The following is a 21082-nucleotide window of genomic DNA, read 5'->3' as shown; positions in this document are numbered from 1 at the left end:
ATTTAAGTGTTACCAAATAATGTACCAAAAATATTGAAATGTACCGAACTGTATATTTGGTATATTGACATGTGTTGTACCAAAAATACTAAATTATATATCAAACGTATAAATATACCAAATATACACTTCGGTGAACTCCGGCAAAAATGTCAGTATATTCATTCGGTATATTTCAATGATAATTTCGCATTTTTGGTATATTTGTATATTTAGTATATTGATATGTCTTATATAAAAATACATAAAATATATATTTTTGTATTTTTATTGAACACAAACTTATAATTCATTAATTTCTGATTTTATTTATAAAACTCTTACAAATGACATCACACATCGTTGATATCCTAAGTTAGTGTATAAATATTGTGAAAAAAACGGCGCCAAGCACCAAGTGCGTGTGTGAGCAAATAATTTATACACCTTTTGAAAGATTTATTGCGCCAAAGGAGGCTGCAAACCAATTTTCATCTAACGCCAAATCAAAGCGTGAAATTCAATTAATCTAAGCAGGAGACGGAAAGCGACAAGAGGGAAAGAGAGAGAGATAGAGACTGGGAAATTTGGCAGAGGGATCAGCTTTTTATTTTGGTGAGATCTAGACACGCTGGCATAAATATATTTACAAGTGGCATCCTGTCCGATACTTCTCATAAATAATGCCCGACAAAGACAGCTGCAGAGAGCGGCGTTGGCACATATGAGTCAGAGTCGCGTTACTTGAGATGAATCAGTTGAGCTGACACGGCACAAAAGCAAAAAAAGGAGGCGAACTATAGAGGCCGTCTTTCTGCTGTCTTAAAGTTAACTGCTAACGTATTTGGGTTAGCCAGCCGGGCATAACGTACGCTAACGGTACTCTACAAAGAGTGCTCCCCGAAAAACGAAAAACGACAACAACAAAAAGCGAACAAGAACTGCAAAAGCAAAAGCATAACACAAAAGTGCAAAATGTTTATACTTTACTTGTTGTTGTTGTTATTGTTGTTTCTCTCAAATGCAAATAACACACAACACACAGCATGCAAACAACAACAAACAGCACGTGCATAGGCACAAAGACCCTACACACACACACACACACACACATGCTTGTCACCCCTTCCCGTTTCCCTAACCATTCCTCGATGTTTTCCACTGGCAATGCAAATTGTTTTTTTAGCAGCGTGGGCTTTGTCGCTGCTTCACGGCAATTTGGCTTGGCAACTGAGTGCATTTAATTGCAACTGTGCAACTTCAACAATGCAACAGCAATTGCAACAACAACAACAACTGCAACAACGAATACAAATCCAAGTGCAATGTCTCCTACGTAAAGCAAAAAGAAATTATGCAAAATGCTAGACAACGAAGTGACTTTGATGCGACTAATGTCAAGCGCTTTGCATACAAAGTGCTGTGGCATCCACACACACACACACACACACACACACACACACACACACGTTTCATGCAACCTACAACGTCAAAGTCAAAGCTCAATGCACCCCAGAAACAACAACAACAACAATTGTTGAAGCGCCCTGTGAGAATTGCCTAAAGCCCAGACAAAGTGTCATTGGCCGCACAATTGAAATGTTGGTCAACCTTTTCTGCCAGCTAATCAAATCAAAGAGATTCAGCAAACCAAAACATATTAAACAATACCAGCAGCAATAAATACAACAACAGCAACAAGAACAACAACAACAACAGCTACAAGAATAATAATAACAACCCCGATATGAGCACTCTCTATATAGTAGAATATATATATTTTATATATGAGCTTGGCACGCAAACAATTTCCACACATTGCACAAAAATAATAAACATCAGCAACAAAAGCAGCCTAAAGAGAACGAAGAGAGAAAAACAAGTGAGGTAAGTATACTCGACAGCTAGATATGCTGTTCAAGAAGAGGAAAAAAAAATAGTTAAGCGAATGAAGTTAAATAATTTTACTTCATTCTTGATGCGGTAAAAAATCATAATAATCTTTAAATTTAGAAATAAATAAAAAAGCTAATTTTTTTTTATAAAAGATATGAAATATTAATGCGAATAAAGTTGAATTTCAAATACGCTAAAGCGAAAAACAGAAATTTCCTTGATTGAATCATTCATTTCTTTAAAATTGGGAAACATTAAAAAGCAAAGGTTTTCTTATCACGTTTTAATATTTCTATCTTAATCTCTTAATCACATTATACAAAAAATGTAAATTCTGAATTTAAAGATGACATTACAGCCTGTAACTCAATCAAATCAAATATGATGTCTAATTAAATATCAAAATAAGATTCTAAGCTTCATTGGACAGATGACATAAAAAGTATATAAATCTTTGTTTTTACTTAATTTTAATATTACTTTTTTCGTTTTCTAGCCAGAATAAAATGTTTGCATTACAAATAAAAATAGATGCAATCAAAATTTAAGTAAACTCAAAAGTCAAGCAAATAAGAGAAATGCTAAAGCGAGTTTGAACTGCCTATATTAATTAACATAATATTATATTATTGATTAAATATGTTTATCCTTTTTTTTTTTAATTAGGCCAACTTGTGTCTTATGATATATTAAAATTGGACTTGTATTCGTTCTCTAACCGAAATAATGTTTTTAAAACACATATCAACTAAAATTTGAAGACTTCAATTATGCCAACGAAATATGTCAAAAATCAGAAATCAACGTCAATCAAATTATAATATAAACAACTTTGTGGAATAATAAACATATTAATGACAGCTTTGTCCAAGTCAATGATATAAATTGCACAAATATTTGCCTATTGTATTAGAAATTTTAAATTGATATGCAAATTTCTCAGCATTCCTGTTCATCATACCCACTTTACACCGCCTAGTTTGTGTAGGGTAGGCAGGCAGGCATATACACTGAAAACTAAACAAATGTGAATAATTGAATGCGAGCAGATACAAAAAAAGAGATGAAAAAAAAAATGGAAAATTTGTTTACAATTTTCCACCTCTAGGCTGCACCCCACCGACAGTCGTGTGTGTTGAAACAAGTCTGGCATTGTGACAGTTGACTAACTCGTTGAATGCCGAATGCCGAATGCTGAAAACTGAAAACTCTTTCTATATAACAATGTACAATGCATAAACATTGCTTCCGTCAACAATGAGCAGCAATTCAATAGCAATTGCAACAGCTGCAAACTGTGGCAAAAATATTTAATTGCATTTATAAATTGCTGCCAAATTGCATTGTTTTCGGGCAAATGTTTGCTGTATGTGCACCACAAAACACAGAGCCGGAGGCAAAATGAAACGATTTATCGATATGCTTATTACATCAAAAACTGCAATTGAGATTGTGGCAGGAAAGCTGGTGAAATTGTGAAATTGACAACACAAAACAAATGCAATTGAGTAAGAGTGAAGATATTGCCACACCTTTTCCTGCGTTCTTCACTCTCCTCCATTCCCCTAGCAACAAAAATCGCCTCTCAAAGCACTTAAAAGACAAGCCGACGGGCATGGCTAAAGCATTTTGGGGAATTAGTATGCCGTCTGAGTATTTACTTTTTGTAGAAGTTAACTCAACTCGTAAATTGCTAAAGTGACTCATTGCCATGGCTAATCTCGACAACTTACTTTAATTATGCCAATTAATTATGAAAAGAAATTCATTAAGCGCTCTCGCGCTCGGCAGAAGCAGCAAAAAAGTCGAAAGAACTAAACATTAACTATCACAGAACATCAACTAACATACGAGTAGTATCAAATTTAACGAGTTCATCGTTTCGCTTAATAAAACCAAATAAAAACTTTAAGTTGTTTTCTAAACTTTGATATTGATGTTTAAGATTGAAACGGTAATTAATGAAGATATCCAGCAAAGCAGATTAACTCGTATTTTTTATATGCATTTGACACAGTTACGAAGAACAAAGTGTGCTATTGATACGCAGAGAAAGAAATGACATTTGAAAACTTTGAGATCTCAAAGAAATATCATTAATTAGATAAAACAATCTTCTCTCAAAGAAAAGTTACGAAGAACAATGTTTGCTATTGATACGCAGTGGGAAAAGTAAGGTTCAATAGAATACAAAAGTTTAATTTAAGAGCTTTGAGATCCTCAAATAATATGTTTAATTAGAGAGCTCTTCGATCTAAGAAAATAGTTCTAGAACCAACATTTCAGTCATTTCAATTGTTTATCATATTGCTAAGAATATCTTTATGATTTACTATTGTTTCTAATCCTAAAAATAATGTCATTTTAAATAAAAGATACGAAGTAAAAGTAATCAAAGAATGGTCAACCTAAAATATTCTTAAGATAATTAACTCCATTTAAGAATTTATCTATTGGGCTCAAAGTAAATTTTTTGTTTTCTATACTATGGTATTCATGGTGGGCTTTTGATACAAAGAAAGAAATGGAATTCTACAAAGATAAATATCTTAAGTTCAAAAACTAATCCAACTTCAAAAGATTTCATTCACTTGGTTTATCACTTCATGGATTGAGAATATTTTGTATTCCATAAACAATCTGATTTGAAGAATTTCAATTAGTTCTGAGTTCAATTCTGATTTCGCCAATACACAACTTTATTTTTCTTTGTGTAACAATTGACTACAATGTATTCTTCTGTTAAGCAGATCTATTTAGTTGACCGTCTATTATACTGTAGACTTGATTACTTGGTAATTATTTGAAATTGCCGCCACTTACCTTGGCCTGAAACGTGATGCCGTGGAAGAAGGCCTGCTCGGCGTGGAGCGGCACTCGCAGATCCTGATCATCCTGCACCAGATCGTAGGGTGTCGATGGCATTCTCAGATAGTTCAATAGCACCGATTCGGACCACTTGTAGTATCATGAAATTGTTTTCATTTTCCTTGTGCTACGCCTCTGCAGCTGATGGCGCAATTGCCATAAAAAGCCACTCGAGTTGCCCCTCTGCTGCTGCTGCTGCTGCTGAGTCTCTGTCTCCGTCTCAGTCTGAGTCTCTGCTTGGCTCTGGCTCTGACTCTGACTCTGGGTTTCACTGTGAGTCGGGAGTTGCTGCTCTTGATGGCTTTGAACGCTTTGGCTCATGCAAATTGTGTTGAGCGTCGAGCGCGCTCTAATTGATTTGTTATGTGTTTTGGTTTTTTTTATTTTTCCCTCCTTTTTTTCTTCTACCAGTTGCTACAGCTCTCCAGCGTTTGCTTAATCTCAATTTATGAGCTGTGGTGGTCGTCTCAGTGGCTGTTGCTGCTGGCAAATTGAATTGCGTCAGTTGCTGAGAGAGAAGCGAACGCGATTCTTTTGCCCGTTTTGCGTTTTATTATGAAATCTGCCCATTCACTGCCAATTTGCGCTGCGGTTGTACAAGCTGCAAAAGAGAAGAGCACAAAGCAAAAAAGAATAACATCAGCATCAACATCGACATCGACATCAAAAGCAAAAATCAGTAAACCAATAAGCTCTGCTAATATTTTGTAATCAAATGCCTCTAAACGCCAAAGACTTTTTATTGTCTGCTATTTTAGTGAGTCACTTGAAAGCTTTTCCAATCGACACTTGACTCAGACAATCAATTGGTCAGTTCACCAGTTAGTCATTCAGTCAGTCAGGTGTAGAGTTCATCGGAATCATGCTAATTTCACTGCGTTTGAATCATAATACTCATGCTTGGCGGATGCTAATCAATGGCTGTCTCTTTCGCACCCACTATTTCCCTCTCTTTCGTGTTGTTGGCACACCTACGCGCACGTGCCGACAACGCGTTGAGTTTGTTAATCAAACTTTTACATTTATTATTATTTATTGTTATAAACATTGACAAAAGCACGTTGTCTTTTTTTGTGTGTTGATGTTGTGTGTGTGCAATCGCAGTTCATTCTATTTGGTCTGCAGGAAATGTCTGCGTTTTAATTGAAAGCAGCCACAAACAATGCTGATACCCTGTAAAGCAAATAAATTTAGAGTTTGCACAATATTTACTCGACGGCTGGTAAACAACCTCACACATATCAAACGATTTAATTAGTTTCGTTTGTTTAGTTTGTCATTTCTCATCCGTCAACAAATACTCCCCATACATAAGCAATGCATACCCTGGGTATTCCTGTTTATTCTTGTTTATTGATGAGCTAGTCTGGCAACCACTTCTCCCTTCTTTGCTCAGCACTCTTTTTTCTCTTACGCTATCGAGCGAGCTTTGTCAAATTTCATCAACTCTCGGCGGCTTTTAATGAACTCGGTCAAAACTCAAACTGAAACTTTATGTCAACAGCTGTGCTTCATATTTTGTGTTTTTTGTGTTTTGTTTTTATTTTTGTTTTCTATCTGCTTTAGTCAGTAGCCTTGCTCTGCCTCTCTCTCTCTCTCTCTCTCTCGTTCTTTCCTTCTCTCTCTTTACAAACTCTCGCCTGCGTCTTGCTGAGTCGGGCCAAAGGGTCATGGACGTTTAAGCTTGTAAATGACAAGTACAACAAGCGGAGTTCGAGAGGCCCCAACAACGTTTCTCCTTTACGCCGCGTCTCCATCTCTCCCTTTTCTCTGTCCCTGTCTCTGTCTGCGTCTTCTGCCTTTGTCTCGCATTGAATCTGCATAAGGCGAAAAGTTGGAGAACTACATTTGAGGCTGCTTGACTGAGAAATACGTGCTACTTCATTTTTGGAATAAGAAATACGCTTGATTTTAGCACTTTAAAAACTGTTTATTGAATAACTTCGAAATATATAACTCAAAATAGATTTTTTACTACTTCACTGAAGATAATTCCTATTAATAAAAAAATTTTCTAGTCCTATTATTATTAGTATTATTATTACCTATAAGCTAAACTATTTTAAATGGACTTTTTCTATTTGAGCCTGAAAGAATATTGATGTTATACCCGACTTTTGGTAACATACAATAATAACTATAGTATTTATGATTTCTAAAAAAATTTAATTAGATAAAAATTGTAGAATAGTTATATATTGTAATCAATGGCATATTTTAAACGTAGTACTATATCAATATACCAAATATAGTAGTTGGTTGTATATTTTAGTACTATTGTGGTAAATTAATTTGGTATATTTTAATTTTTTATTTTGCTTTTATTAGCGGGTATCTGACAGTCGAGCACACTGTATTTTAGCTTTCTTACTCGTATTTTATCTCAGTTGCCAACTCCTTCAAGTTTATCGAAAATTACTCTTGTTACAATCTTTTTAATCTTATTTGGAATCTGTTCTATTATGATATTCTTATGATATGTGAACTACAATATCCAATTGTACAATTTTCTTCTCTTACAATCTTTTTGAAACTAAAATGTATAAAGGCAAAACACAATTTTCAATTGCCACTTAATTATAATACTCTTTTATATTCTATATGACGCGTATACGAAAAAATGCTGTGCGCAGCTTTAAAAGCCCCCAAAAACAAAAACCAAAGTTATGCCAACAATTCTCGAATGTCTGTTTGTCATTATGCTTATCTCAGTCTCCATCTGGCTGCCCCTCCCTACGTCCCTGCCCTGTCCTACTATCATCACACTCCTCTGTTTGGCTTTTCGCTTTGTGCGACGAGGCACATTAACTTATCAATTTGGTTTTCGATTGAGTTCAAATTGCAGGCAGCTGACACCCGAATGGAGGCCAGCAGGCCACTGGGCTGAGGTTGAAACTAAGGTTGCGGTGGTGGCAGTTGACACTTTTTGGGGCGCAACATAAATCTTAACTTAGCTTAACTGCTGAGGCAGAGGTCAGTCTCTCAGCAAGGGAATTAACGACATTCCTCTTTTCATGAGAGCGAGTGAGAGAGAAAAACTTGAACTTTGAGACTGCAGTCTTGCACAGAGTCCAAGTTCAGTGCAAGTCAAGCCTTTGTCTAGGGTTCCCACAATGTGTGCTTGGCAAAAGTTCAATGCCTGCCATCGCCCACAATCATCATAGATCATATATGGTAGTAGTAGCTGCTACTTCTGCTGCCGCCATTTTGTGGCAACACCAAGGTTCAAGTACCTCCAACAAGCCTCGAGCTTGCAGCCAAAGAGCACTCGGCGCATGCGTTGTGCGGCATACTAAAAATATTGTATACTATACGAGTATATGGCTAGAAAAGTGCCTCACATTGCACCCGCTGTTGCTGTTGCTGTTGCTGTGTTGTTGTTTTTCTTTTATTCTTGTTGCTATAGAGAACATTCGAGGAGAGCGGGAGAGGAGATCGTTCTGTGTGGGAGCGAAAGAGAGACGCACTGAGTTTAGTCGTTACCCAGCCCACATTTTGCTTCCCTTTGCGCAACTTGTTTAGAACTTTCTCAAGTCCCTTCTCTACTACGCACTGTGTTTGCTGCACTCAAAGAAAATGTATACTTCTTTCTGATAATCACTGTGTAAAATTTAAAATAGTTATAAAAGTCTCTTATGTTTCTGAATTTTCACTATATAAAATACGTGCACAAGTGCCAAACAATTAATGTAATTATTTATTTCATAATTTAAATCGCACTTTTGCAATTAAGTAATCTATGAATTATACTAGGACTTAATTTTAATTTTCTTTTAAACTCTTTTCTATACACAATTAATACTATTTAAATAAATAATAGCTCAAAATTTGTCATTAAATTTGATTTAAAAAAAAAAATGATCTAAATGATTTATGAAATCATAAGTAATAAAGTAATGTCTGATTTTATCTACGTATTTTGACATATTTTTACACAAATTTAATATAAGTCAAATTCAACTGTTAGATGTTATTTCTAGTAATTTTTAACTATAATTTTTTTGTATATAGTGCTTAATTTTGTATATAGGTCTTATTTCAAGTTAAAATTTCATTAAACAAAACAAATTAATAATCATAATTCTACAAAAAAAAATTTGTCTAGATATTTTTTAGTTCAATTATATAAAGAAATAAATAAATACTGCAAAAATCAACTATAACATTATTGTACAGAAAAATATCCATTTAATTTTAATATATCTTCCATTCTACGTATACTTTTTCTGTGACTGTAATTCTCTTTGATTATGCTCTGCACATTTCAGTTCTTGAATGCACGCCTATCTGCTGCGTCGACGCCAACGCCAACGTCAGCGTCGGCGTCAACGTCAACATTGCTACCAACTATTCGTTTCATTCGCTCGCTGCTTGTTTCGTTTCATGTTTCTTCAATACGTTTCTTTCCGTTTCGTATCGTTTCGTTTGCAGTGCGTTTCGTTCTTCGCCCGCACTATCAACAACAAAAGTTGCGCCTGCGCGTTGCAGTCGACGCAGCAGCAACAAAAACAATAACAACAACAGCACAATGGAAAAACTCGTATCGCATGCAAGTGAATGACTTGGCAAAGCTAACGACGACGTGCTTCCAAGAAGCGTTGAGCTCTCTGTCTCTGTCTCCGTCTTCGTCTTGGGTCTCTTGTGCATTGGGGAGTCGCCAGTTGAAACCGGTTTTCGCTGTTGGCATCGAGCTGATGTCCAAGTCACAGTCGAAGTCGAAGTCGAAGTCAAAGTCTTGGTAACTTACACGCTCACTTCCTTTCCGGTTCTTGCTGCATTGTGCTAAGCTCCCCCTTTTTTCCCCTCCCTCTACTACATTGCAATGATCTGCGCTCACACCCCTGAGTCAGCTGCAATTTCAAGTTTTTTGTTTTTATTTTTCTTTTTCTGTTTTTTTTTTGTATTTTGTGATATTTGATTTGGCGTAATTACGTTTGCGAGGCAGCAATCAAGCGAATCGACGAAACTGAAAATATTGCCTCTGTTGCTGCTGCTGCTGCTGCTGTGGCTGCAACGTGCACTTGCCACAAGCTGCAATGTGTCGTGTTTCTGTTCGTATTATGCAAGTTGCAACTTGCAACCAGCAACCAGCAAACAAGAAGAAGAAGAAAACGAAACTGGTCGTCAGTCAGTTTTTCTGAGCTTGTGTATTTATTTTGGTATTTTTTCAAAAAATTGCGCACATTTTTTCGGTTTTCGTTTGAAAATGTTTTTCGGCAATGCGGAAAACTTGAAAGCGAAAATTGCTGCGTTTCGATTGCTGTTGTTTCTGTTGTTGTTGTTGTTGTTGTTGTTGTTGTTGTTGTTGTTGTCATGTATTTCGATTATACTTTTTGTTGTTGTTTTAACTGCCAAATAAACATATAAACAACAATTATGAGCTATGCGAGAGATGATGCCAACAATCCACAACTATGGCCAGCTGCTTGCCCAGCTGCCTTATCTCTCTAGCTATCTCGCTCTCGCTCACATTCGCTTGCTATCTCGCTCTGTTGGCGGCACATCCTCAGGTTGCGTCTGCTACGTTGCCTGGCATCAATCTTGTTTTCGATTTCAAAGCTAAAAACTAACAAAAAGGCAACATGTTGCAGACCCAGCTGCAAATACAAAGAGAGAGAGACAGAGAGAGATGTGCAGATAGAGAGAGAGAAAGAGAACCTTTTTCAACTGGATTCCTTTGCGGCGATCTGCGAGAGATCAGACGGCCAAATGGGGCTTTGTCTCGCCAATGTCGCTGAGGCTTTTTCTGCTTATTTATGAGCAGACAGCCCAGACAACCTACAACAACAACAACAACAAGAACAGAGGAGGGGGGGAGAAGAGGAAGAGCGAGTGGCTGGCAGGCAGGTCGATGCAAAAGTTTTTGCCTGCCAGAATGTATCTATAAGATACATGCTCTCGGCGCGTTTGTGTTACGCGCCTATAAATAGCGCCCCCGACTGAGCAGCATTCTGAACCGCCCCCCTTCCATCGCACACACACACACACACACACTCACACCCGCAAGCAGCACGTATAGATATTATAGATATATAGATATATACACAGTCAGCTATACTTTGCAATACTTTGGGCTAATACAGCACACACAAACAAACATAAATCTTTAGTAAAAGAAGAAAAGTTTCTTGCTCGACTTTTTCGCTCATCTATAGTATTTCGCTTTCGTAAAACGTATCTTAAAGATACTAACCTTGAAGGTTACTAGTTACTACTGTTTCTCTGTCGACTGTTGACTGCTTAGCATAAATCGTGCTAAAGCTTTTCCACAAACTAGTTGGGAACAACAGCAGCAACAACAACAACAGCAGTAAATAAAATGTGCTGCTACGAAAAATGAAATGAAATTAATGATCAAAGATCGGCCATTGGTCAGTTATCAGCAATTTTGTCATTGCACGCCAGTTTAGCGTTGATTATATTATGTTCCAAAGCAGTCACAGCTGCAGGCTAGTACATATGTATATATCTCTCGCTCTTTCAATGTGTATCTTGCAGATGCATTTTGTGAATGAGGCTAAAGCGTGGAGTGTAGGTAACCCGCTTTTAGATGCAGCTACACACACACGGCACATTTCATCATTTATAAAAATAATAATAATAAACACAGTGCTCGACTGACCGTCACAATTTTTGCTTATACAATGGCTTGTGCGACCCGTTTGCAAGTATCTCAGAGTGTATCTTGGCGCTGCAGCTAGTATCTAGAACGCGTCGCGTAATCAGATTTTTCTTGCAAATTATGCGGAACTTTCAATTTCTATGCGCCATTTGCGTGGGTCGCTCGATTCATTTATTGTAGCATATTCTTTTTCTTTTTTTTTAAGCGTATATAGTTTCACAGTTATCTCACACACTCGCACACACACACACACACGCACTAGCTGTGATGTACCGCTCAAATTACTTGGTTAACACGATGTTCATGTCTTTTTTCTTGCCTTTGCCTTTGGCTTTGCGGTATTTTTTTTTTCTCTTCACTGTTTTCAAAAATTAACTGCCAATTCCTGGAACCTAACAACGCGTTCTTCAATTTTTTTCTTTTTGGCTTTGGCTCTTCTCGAGACTCTTGGGCTTGAATGTTAATAAATAAAGACGACGTAACTCGAAGTTTTGGATTTGAGTTCTAGCTTCTTGACCAAATGACGCTGCCGACTTGTTGCTATGTTTGTGGCCACATTTGTTTCATTCTCTTTACCATTTTCGGGGCGCGGGGGACTTTTTGCTGTTTTGTTTGCTAAACGACGTTGACTTTTATGAATATTTAATAATTTCGCAAGCTATCTGCGAACTGTTTAGCGCGTGCAACTGTTGCGTCCGAGCGTGTGAAACGGAAATGCTTGAGGGGGAAAGGTTTTTTTGCTCTTTTCGTACTTTTCCACTTTTGTTTTGGGTTTTGGATTTTTGCTAATGGTCACGCCGCGACTTCAGAACACTTATATAAAAGAGAATATCACCAAAGAGATAAAGATATGCTAAAGATGTCTGAGTTACTAAAGACAGTTTACTTATTGGCTTCTTACTGAACTGAGTTGAGTGTCAAGTGCAAGAGACTTTAACTTTTTTCGTCTGCTTCTTCTACCTGTTTAAAATCCAAATTTTAACGGCTATTTTATGCGTGGTTTTTGCGGAACCGGTATGCAAAAAAAAAGCGTAATTTTCCGTATATGCGATTGCGTGAATTTTTTGTTTGCTTTCATAGAGCGCGCGTTTCAACCCGTTAAAACCGTTTTTGAAAGCGTCGAGCGTCGTTGCGTATACGCCTCGCCTGCACACAATGAACGCCGAACAACAACTGAAGCGACTTCTGACTCGCATCGCATCGGCCGTCGTCATGCCTCATACAGCACCACAAACACAAACACATACAGGGTGTTCCATGCCAAAACCTGTTTCGCCCAGCAAATGCTTTCGCTCTCTTTTGCCGAGCTAAGAGAGAGCGCAAGCATGCTGTGTTCTTTGTTCGTTTCGTTTCGTTTCGCGTTCGTTCGCTCTTTTGCTCTTACGTTCGCTCTCACTCTCTCGCCACGCACGAAAAGCGAAAGCCGCTGGCCAATCAGCGGCTGGCAACTACACGTGCTTGCCACTTGGCCCAAAACGCGTTGGCGGCGTTTCTCTGTTTTGGTTTTTTCCGATCCCAAACAATACAACAACAGACTTGCCGGAAAGAGTTGCTAACGGGCGTGATGACTAAGCGACACTTTTCGGTAACTATTAAGCTTGGCCAAATATTCAGCATAGAGTCACAAGAGAAACTTTAGTCTAGACGGCATTAATAATAAATGCAACAAATTTAAGACAAAAATTAATTCAAAACATCAAACTAGTTTTTATGCTTTTGTTATACAAATCGAAATTCAAAGTGGAAGTTGACCTCCAGCTCGGTAGAATTTGCACTTAAAATTGGATTAATGCACGTCAAATAGAAATATTCAAAATTTCATATTATTCATATTTAATATACACTAAATCTTATCGATAATAAGCAAGGTTTTGTATATATTTTTAACAAAAATTGTATAACATAAAATAGCAAAAATAAATAAAACAAACTTAAAAAAAACGAATTAAATATTTAATGGAAATTTTGTATACCTAAATAATATTAATAATAAGAATATAGTTAAATTTCTGCATTACATTTTTTATTTTAGCTAGTCACAATAAAATTACACTAAAAAAGAAGTTCTAAAGTCAAAATTTTGGTTTGAAAAGTGCGCCAAGAACATAAAAATCTTAAAGTTAGAAAGCACATTTTGATTTTAAGAACATTTAATATAAGACCCAAGTTCTTATTAATAATAAAAACAAATATAATAGTTTAAAGATCTTATTATAGGGTCAAAAAATATTATATTATTCACTCAAAACAAAACAAAACAACACTTTATTTGAATTTTGATGGGCTACAATATTTTGTAACCCAAATATAGAATTTTTAAAAATTTGCCATTTTCGAGACTAATGTTGTTAGATTTAAGAATTTTTTTTTAAGGTGTTCTTATCTCAACAGCACAATTTTTAGAATGAATCTTATTGATTGTAGAAATTGTTAATTTTTTCAGTTTTCATATTTTCAAATCCTATTTTATTTAAATTAATATTGTAAAATAAATAAAGAAACCCAAATTATTAATCTGAAATTTCCACATTAACTTTATTTTACCACACACTTTACTCTCATCATTAAGTGACTATCACAACTTTCATAAAATGTTATTTTCGATATAAATGAATAAATAAAAGCAATTGATATGAGATCATAAATAAGCCCTTGACAAAATTGCCCTGACCTGCCATAAAAACCCCCGAAATAAAATGCGCATTAAGCCGGTGCAAAGTGTAAACTAATAACAACGCTACTAAAATAATAATTTGTATTCATGCATAAGCGAGAGTCGAACTGAGGCTGATTGAGGATTATAATAGAGAGAGAGAGAGTCGCATGCAAATTCCGGAAATAACTGGAATAAAATATAATATGTAACGGCTTTTCGGAGGCAGCCACAATCCGAACATAGCACACAGTCTGTGGATATGGCTGTGGCTTTCTATAAGTAAACAGGGTAACAGCACGTTGACAGCTCACTCCGCTTAACATGGATATTCACGTAGGATATATTCACGCATAACTCAACTCGCTCGCTTTTTCTCTTTTGGAGGTGGGAATGGGACAGGTTGTCGCCACCCCTCAGGCAAAATAGTATTCATGAGAAATATGCAAAAGCTTTTGAAATGCCAGCAAAGCGGCGACAGACGACCGCAAAAAAAAAAATGGATGACAGACCGTGCCAAACTGAAAAAGGATGCGACATGCCAGACAAAAGGACAGACAGACGGGAGACTGATAGAAAGTCTGACTTTCGATTTGATGACAAATGAAAGACAAGCGAGTGTTGAGTTTGAGTTTTGTTGGCGGATAGTTTGCATCGTCGACGCTGTCCTCGAGTAGCTGCGGTCAAGGTTCGCTGGCATTGGAATTCCAATCGAATTCGCGCTTTAATTGCATTTTGCACAAAAAACAACAACAACAACAAGCACTATGATGACGAACAATGTTCTCAACTTTTTCGCTGCAAATGGAAAAGCAGCAAAGTGAAAAACTTCAAATAGCTGTCGCGTTTGCTAAAATCCTGTTACCAACTTTGTCCAGCCTGGTCACTTTTTTAATTAAAAGAAAGCACATCGCAACGCGCAAGAGAAAAACATTTCGTGTTTGCCAAAACAGTTAAACAACTCTTTTTGCGAGTGCCAACAGCTTAAAGCCTGTACTTTAAAAATAAAATCTTTTAACCGGAAGCTGTGCCGCAGAATTCGTTCAATCATCGAGTCCCCTCTAAGCCAAACTTTTGGCCTGCTTCGGTGCTGTGTCATTTCTACTTAACACATTGTCAAAAAAGTAAAATAAACACCCAAAACTGCGGAAATTTGTTGAATACCAAATTTGAGATACACTTTCCAAGAATTATTGTTATAGATTAAATTTAAAATACTTAAATTGATATAACATAGTCCTATAAGTCAAAATAAAGTATTACTTTTGTATTTAAACTCAATTAATTATAATATTTTTCTAAATATTTTTAGTTTTGTGTAGAATAAAGAAGTGATAAATATTTACAATTGTAGAGTTGTTTCGTTTATTATCATTCAATCTGTATATATTATACAGCACTTAAATAAGTTATCGCTATGCACTACTCAACACTCAAAATAAGTAAAAGATTACATTACCCAGCACTTCAATTAATCCTTACGTACTTCACAACACTTAAAATCAGGAGTATTAAGTATTTCGAATTATCCAGTTGCTGCTTTTCTTATCGTTCTATCATTATTATACAACACCTAAATAAGTGAGTTATACGAAGAAATTATAAAATCTATAACAGGAATCAGTTGTGAGATATCGTTGCTTGAATAAATATTGTGAAATAGGGCATACTACATAAATTTGTCAAACTAAATCTAATAAAAGGAAAGATGTGTTATTTCCTAAAACTAAATCTAAAGAAAGGAAATAACACATCTACACAATAACCAAAAATTAGATCATTATTATCAAATTTTTGCTGTGAATTTATAAATTATCGATTATCTTCAACTAAAGATTAAATTTACCAGAAGTAATGCGATTTAAATTTTTGACGCAAAGGTTATATATAGAAATTTCTCTTTTTTATATTCAAATTGGATAATTTCCTCAACCAGAATAAGAAATTCTATCTCCAAATAAAGTCAGCTCTTCATGCTCATCAATAATCTAAGTATACATTTAATAGGCTGTTCTTGGGCGCCTCTTTAATGCGTTGCACGTTGCGTGACAAAATTGTGATACTCTCAGCGAGGATGTAAAATATATAAAAAGAAATATGCTGAAGGCACCTCACTTAACTCCCTGGCAAGGACCCATCAGCATGCACGTGTAGAAGAAGTATGAGAAGTGGCAGCTTCGAACTCGATGCCAGGATGGGATGCCAAGTGGCTGACAAACTTTTTCGCTTACCTCAGGCAAACTTTGTCGATTGCCCAAGTGTGTGTAGCTATATGTATATGTGTGTATGTGTATATGTGTTTGTGTGTCACTTGTGTTAAGCAGCCAGTGAGGCGACAAGGTTTTAAAGCCTCTGCCAAATCAATTAATAACTCGACTCCAACATGGTGGCAATTGGCGCCTAAAAGTAGGCAGCAAACTCATTATTTTAAGCATAAATTATGCGAATATGAAACTCATTTGACATAAGCATTTACACACACCCACACACACATACATGCACGCATACATATGTGGCACATTAAAGGGCGCATGAGATGAACGCTGAGCATATTTGATAAGGCAATACGAAGCAGGCAGCTGCTGATAAAAATCCAATAAATTTACGAGAGAATTGTCAGAGTTTTGCCTTTGTAGCTGTTGCTGCTCCGACTGCTGTTGCTGGCACGCTTCGTTAAATCGCCGTTAATTTATGTGGGCGTAGCAGGAGCCAAAGCTGAAGCTAAAGCTGAAGCTGAAGCCTGGGGGCTATGCGCAAATGACACACAAAATGACTTTGATAAACGCAATTGTCTAGGAAATGGTAAAAGGAAATGTAAATGAAAATGAAAATGAAAATGAAAGCAAGAGAGAAAGAGAAAAGGCAAGAGACAGGCCAAATTAAAATATGCGCTACGCTTCGAGCCACTCGCTTGGCAAAATCAATCAACAAAGCAAATAAATACAATTAATGTTACATTACGCATACGCCACGCTGCACAGCAGACAACGCAATGCTCGACAACTTGTCGTTCTCCGTTCTTCTCCGTGCCGCAGCATAAATTATGCTCGCAACAATTCTTTGCAATTTTATGCATGTGAACGCAGTGCACAACTCGGCACTCACTCAGCTCGGCTCAACTCAACTCAACAGCTGAATGCGGGCAACTTCAGCATTACCAGCAACAACAGCAGCAGCAGAAGCAGAAGCGGTAGTAACAGCAGACAGACTCAATGTAAATGCAAATACAGCTAGTAGCGAACAGCTACTTCTTGGCAAAAGTCGGCCAGGAAATACTCTAAGCCAAATACAAACCAGATCGTTTTGTTGAGAAACTACTAAACTTCAACTTCAAAATACACTCATCTGTGAATCTGATATAATTTTTTCTTTTATTGGTTTTTTTATTAACTTATTGAAATGTAAAATGATAGTCACAGCAAAAAAAAACTAAATTGAATTCTAAATAAACATTTTGCTTATCAATTTTCATATATATGTTGCTTCCACGTATTGTGAATAACAAAAGCCCAAGCATCTTTTCATTCATTTATTTTTTACATGAGTGGGGGCGGCGACTAAAAGTTGTGAGTCGTGTTCACTATTTCTATGAATACAAATATTAACGAAAATAAATATATAAATTTCAATTATTGATTTAAAATACGTAAAGTTAAAATTTCAAAAAGAATTTATCGTGTAAGTATTATCATTATTATTATTGAATTAATCTAAGGATCTTAGTCGCTCTGGCTCATAAGAAATTACATTCGATACTTCAATAAAATAATAGTAATAATTATTAAGGCATAGATAACAAATAAATGTATAACCAAGCATAAATTTATTAGCGGTGGCCTTCGGTCTTGCCTAGAAATCGTGTAACTAAGAACTGCAGCCTTCTAGCAAATGCAGTTTTGACTGTGGCCGCTAGTTCAGTCAGTCACTGAATGAGTCAGATAACTCAAAGATTTTTTTTATAAGATCAATATCACTAAATTTTTTACTAAGAACATAAATATGTACCATATGATGTACATTTTCTATCAAATGATTAAGACGTTATAGCATATTTCCACTGCACCAAAAAACTTCGGTTCTTTTCCGTTCTGGTCGAATTTTCTGTTCGCCCCTTGTAAAAATCCATAAGAAAATAAAGTCGGTTCGAAGCGTAAATGAACTGAGTGGCAGTGGAAAAATGCTATTAACCTGTTTATTATAATACGTTTCATAAAATGTAGAACAAAAGTATATTAAAAATAATTCTGAATCGATTGTCAAACTTTTAATATAAATACAAATCTTAAAAAACTATTTTTGTGTACTTCATATTATTTATTTTAATTTTAACACTCACAAACAGTTTGACAATTCAAAGATACCCATACAACGAAAGACCATTAAAGTCTCGTAACATATTCAGGACAGAAGCTCCACGTGCATTTCCCATGGCAACGCAGAAATATGAATAAAAATATAAAATCAAATATGCACTGACGTGTAAATTAATGCGGCAGTCGCTTCAGATTGTGTTAAAGCTACAAATGGCACGAAGGGACATAAGAGTACACAGACACACGAAGAGTGTGTATGTATGCACACACGTGTGAGTGTGAATACACTCATGCCTATTCACCAAATGCTTTACCTGAGTTTCGCATAATTGAAAAAAAAAGCTGCAGCAAAAAGTAAAAAAAGTGAAATGATTCACGACAGGACTGAAGTCAAGAGTCGACACCCCAGTTTCCAATTCCCGCCTCACTCGCAGATGTTGAAGCGACCACCCGGAAGTGCCACAAACTTGTTGAAAACTTTTTCAGAGTTTCCCCATTGCAAAAAAAAACGGAAAAAATGGAAATGGCAAGAAAAACTTGATCCATTTACGAGAGCAATTAAATATGTAACGCAGATTAGCAGCTTGAAATATTCATAAAGTTTTAAATGCAACTAAAGATTAAACTGCAAAATTGTCAGACTTCTTATAAATGCATACCAAAAATATAAATGTGTGATAATATCAGCGACCATTAGCTATTAATAATGATTTCCAAAGCATACTTAATGCTGGCCACTAATTAGCTTTATGCTTAGAATGCCTCAACATGTGGCAAGTTGTGGTTCTCTTTACGCTGCTGCTCTGCTGCTCGCCCAACTGGACAATCACGTTGCAGGACACGCTACAACGTTGCCACCAGGAGCAACCCTTCGAGACAATGCTGTTGTTGCAACATGGGAAGCAGTTGCGTTGCAATGAAATGGAGAAAGTGGCTGCAGCTGCCACTTGGCCCATGCTGCGGCTCACCAACGAGGCAAACTTCTATCTAATGCGCAGTCAAAGCACTGAGATGTTGGCATTGATTTGTCTAACTGAGAGTCGAGAGATGAACATGGAAATGTGGCAAGCATTGGCCACAAATCTCAACAACATGCGTCATGTGCGTCTCTTGTTGTTGCAACACGAAGCACAGTCTCTGGGACAACCGTTCGAAGAACTGTCGGATATCACACAAGAGTTGAAATTTCCTCACGTTGTACTCTTCGCAACCACAGGAATCCTTTATCGACTGCAACCTTATGCCAGCCAGCACTGGCTACAACTCAACACAATGCGACACATCTTCATGAAGCAGCACAATTATCAACATTTGGTGGCACACACACTGCCGGATCAGATAACATCGCTGTCGCTTGTCTACGTGGATAAGAAGACACAGAGGTTGCGGATGACAGGATTTGTGGCCAGGTTAATGCAGGAATTTACGCGTGTACACAACATCACATTGCGGTGGCAACGCCCAGTCATCGCTGGCGAGGAGTTATCCATAATCCTGTTGCGCAACATGACACTGAATGGCACCCTCAATCTACCCATTACGCTCTGTGGCTTTGAGCACGACAGTTCTTCGGGTCTCTACTCGTATCCCTACGACATTCCCTCGTGGTTCATTATGGTGCCGTGTCCTCGCCAGATGGCCACAGCTCAAGTCTATCGCGTGCTCTTCAATTGGCGAATGTTGTCGCTGCTCTTTGGCTCCTACTGCATCTTTGTGTTGCTCGACTCGATGCTTTCTTGCCTGCTGACGCGTTCAAAGTTCGAGTGGACCAATTTGATATGCAACGAACGCATGATATCGGGGATTATTGGACAATCGCTGGACATACGCGCTCACTCCACACTTAGCTCAAGGATTACTCAAGCACAACTTTTCATTGTGGGACTCATGATTAGCACGATTTTCGCAGCTCATCTGAAGACACTTTTGACCAAGCCACCTACTGAACCAAAGGTGTCCAACTTCCAAGAACTAAAGGAATCGCATCTGCGCATTTTCCTAGAGGAAAGCGAAAATTTCTATGTTAACAGGATAACATCAAGGAATCCCATCCAGCCGGTTCGATCGAAGATTGAATATCTGCCCACCAATGATTTTTATGCCCAACGTAAGAGTCTCAATGTCTTGCAAGCGTTTTCTATAACCTTAACCGAGTGGAATATGATCAAACGCCAACAGGAACTTTTCCATCAGCCCGCATTTTGCTACTATCCCAATCTGGTTATCCGCATGAATCTACTGATGTCTGTGCCCCTGGAACCCAATTCGATCTACGCTCAACCTCTTGATCTGTTCATACATCAAATTCATGCCTCTGGCTTGTTGAACTATTGGAAGACGGAAGTTGTTAGGGATCTAATTGCTCTTGGTCAACTCAGCCAAAAGGATCCATATGAGTATAAACCTTTTCGGGAGTTTAAAGTGTGCGATTTGTTTTGGGTTTGGTTGATCTATCTACTGGGATTACTATTGGCAACTATTGCCTTGGTGTGTGAGATTGCAGCTAAGAAAATTCGTAGAAGAAATCTGCAGTTTATTCCGTAATTTATTCCTTTATTTCCTAAGCAATTTGGCTTAACTTTCAATTGCTCTTCATTTCAAACATTGCTGAGCATTGCATTAAGAAACCAACACTGTAAAATCTACACAGACAAACAAAATACTGCCTTTCATTATTTAAGAACTTTAAGCTTAAATTAACTAAAACCTCAGTAAACTATAAAATGTTGTTAAGCTTCGTTATCTCACTCT

General features: G+C 36.9%; 2 protein-coding genes across 3 annotated transcripts in view; one reads left to right on the top strand and one right to left on the bottom strand.

Moving 5' to 3' along the window:
* The window catches only part of LOC132793053 (capon-like protein), a 55598-nt gene extending 43065 nt beyond the window's left edge, over nucleotides 1–12533 (bottom strand). Inside the window, exons 1-2 of one of the 2 annotated variants that reach the window (XM_060802654.1) lie at nucleotides 12326–12533; nucleotides 4699–5344 (exon numbers count right to left, since the gene is read on the bottom strand). In XM_060802654.1, the coding sequence (XP_060658637.1) occupies nucleotides 4699–4800 (102 nt within the window). In that variant the 5' untranslated portion in view covers nucleotides 4801–5344; nucleotides 12326–12533. The remainder of the gene's footprint in view (nucleotides 1–4698; nucleotides 5345–12325) is intronic. The other variant, XM_060802658.1, reaches the window with a different exon arrangement.
* A 4436-nt stretch (nucleotides 12534–16969) lies between these two features.
* Nucleotides 16970–20875, top strand: LOC132788245 (uncharacterized; the record flags this gene model as incomplete). The annotated part of the gene is made up of 2 exons (XM_060795576.1): nucleotides 16970–16990; nucleotides 19193–20875. Coding segments are annotated over 2 exons (1704 nt in total), but the record flags the coding sequence as incomplete, so codon positions are not given.
* Nucleotides 20876–21082: the final 207 nt, after the last annotated feature.

This window comes from Drosophila nasuta, chromosome 3 (assembly GCF_023558535.2).
Source record: "Drosophila nasuta strain 15112-1781.00 chromosome 3, ASM2355853v1, whole genome shotgun sequence".
NCBI classification, from domain to species: domain Eukaryota; kingdom Metazoa; phylum Arthropoda; class Insecta; order Diptera; family Drosophilidae; genus Drosophila; species Drosophila nasuta.
Note: the sequence above shows the minus strand (reverse complement) of the source record. Positions and strands in the feature narration are given on the sequence as shown.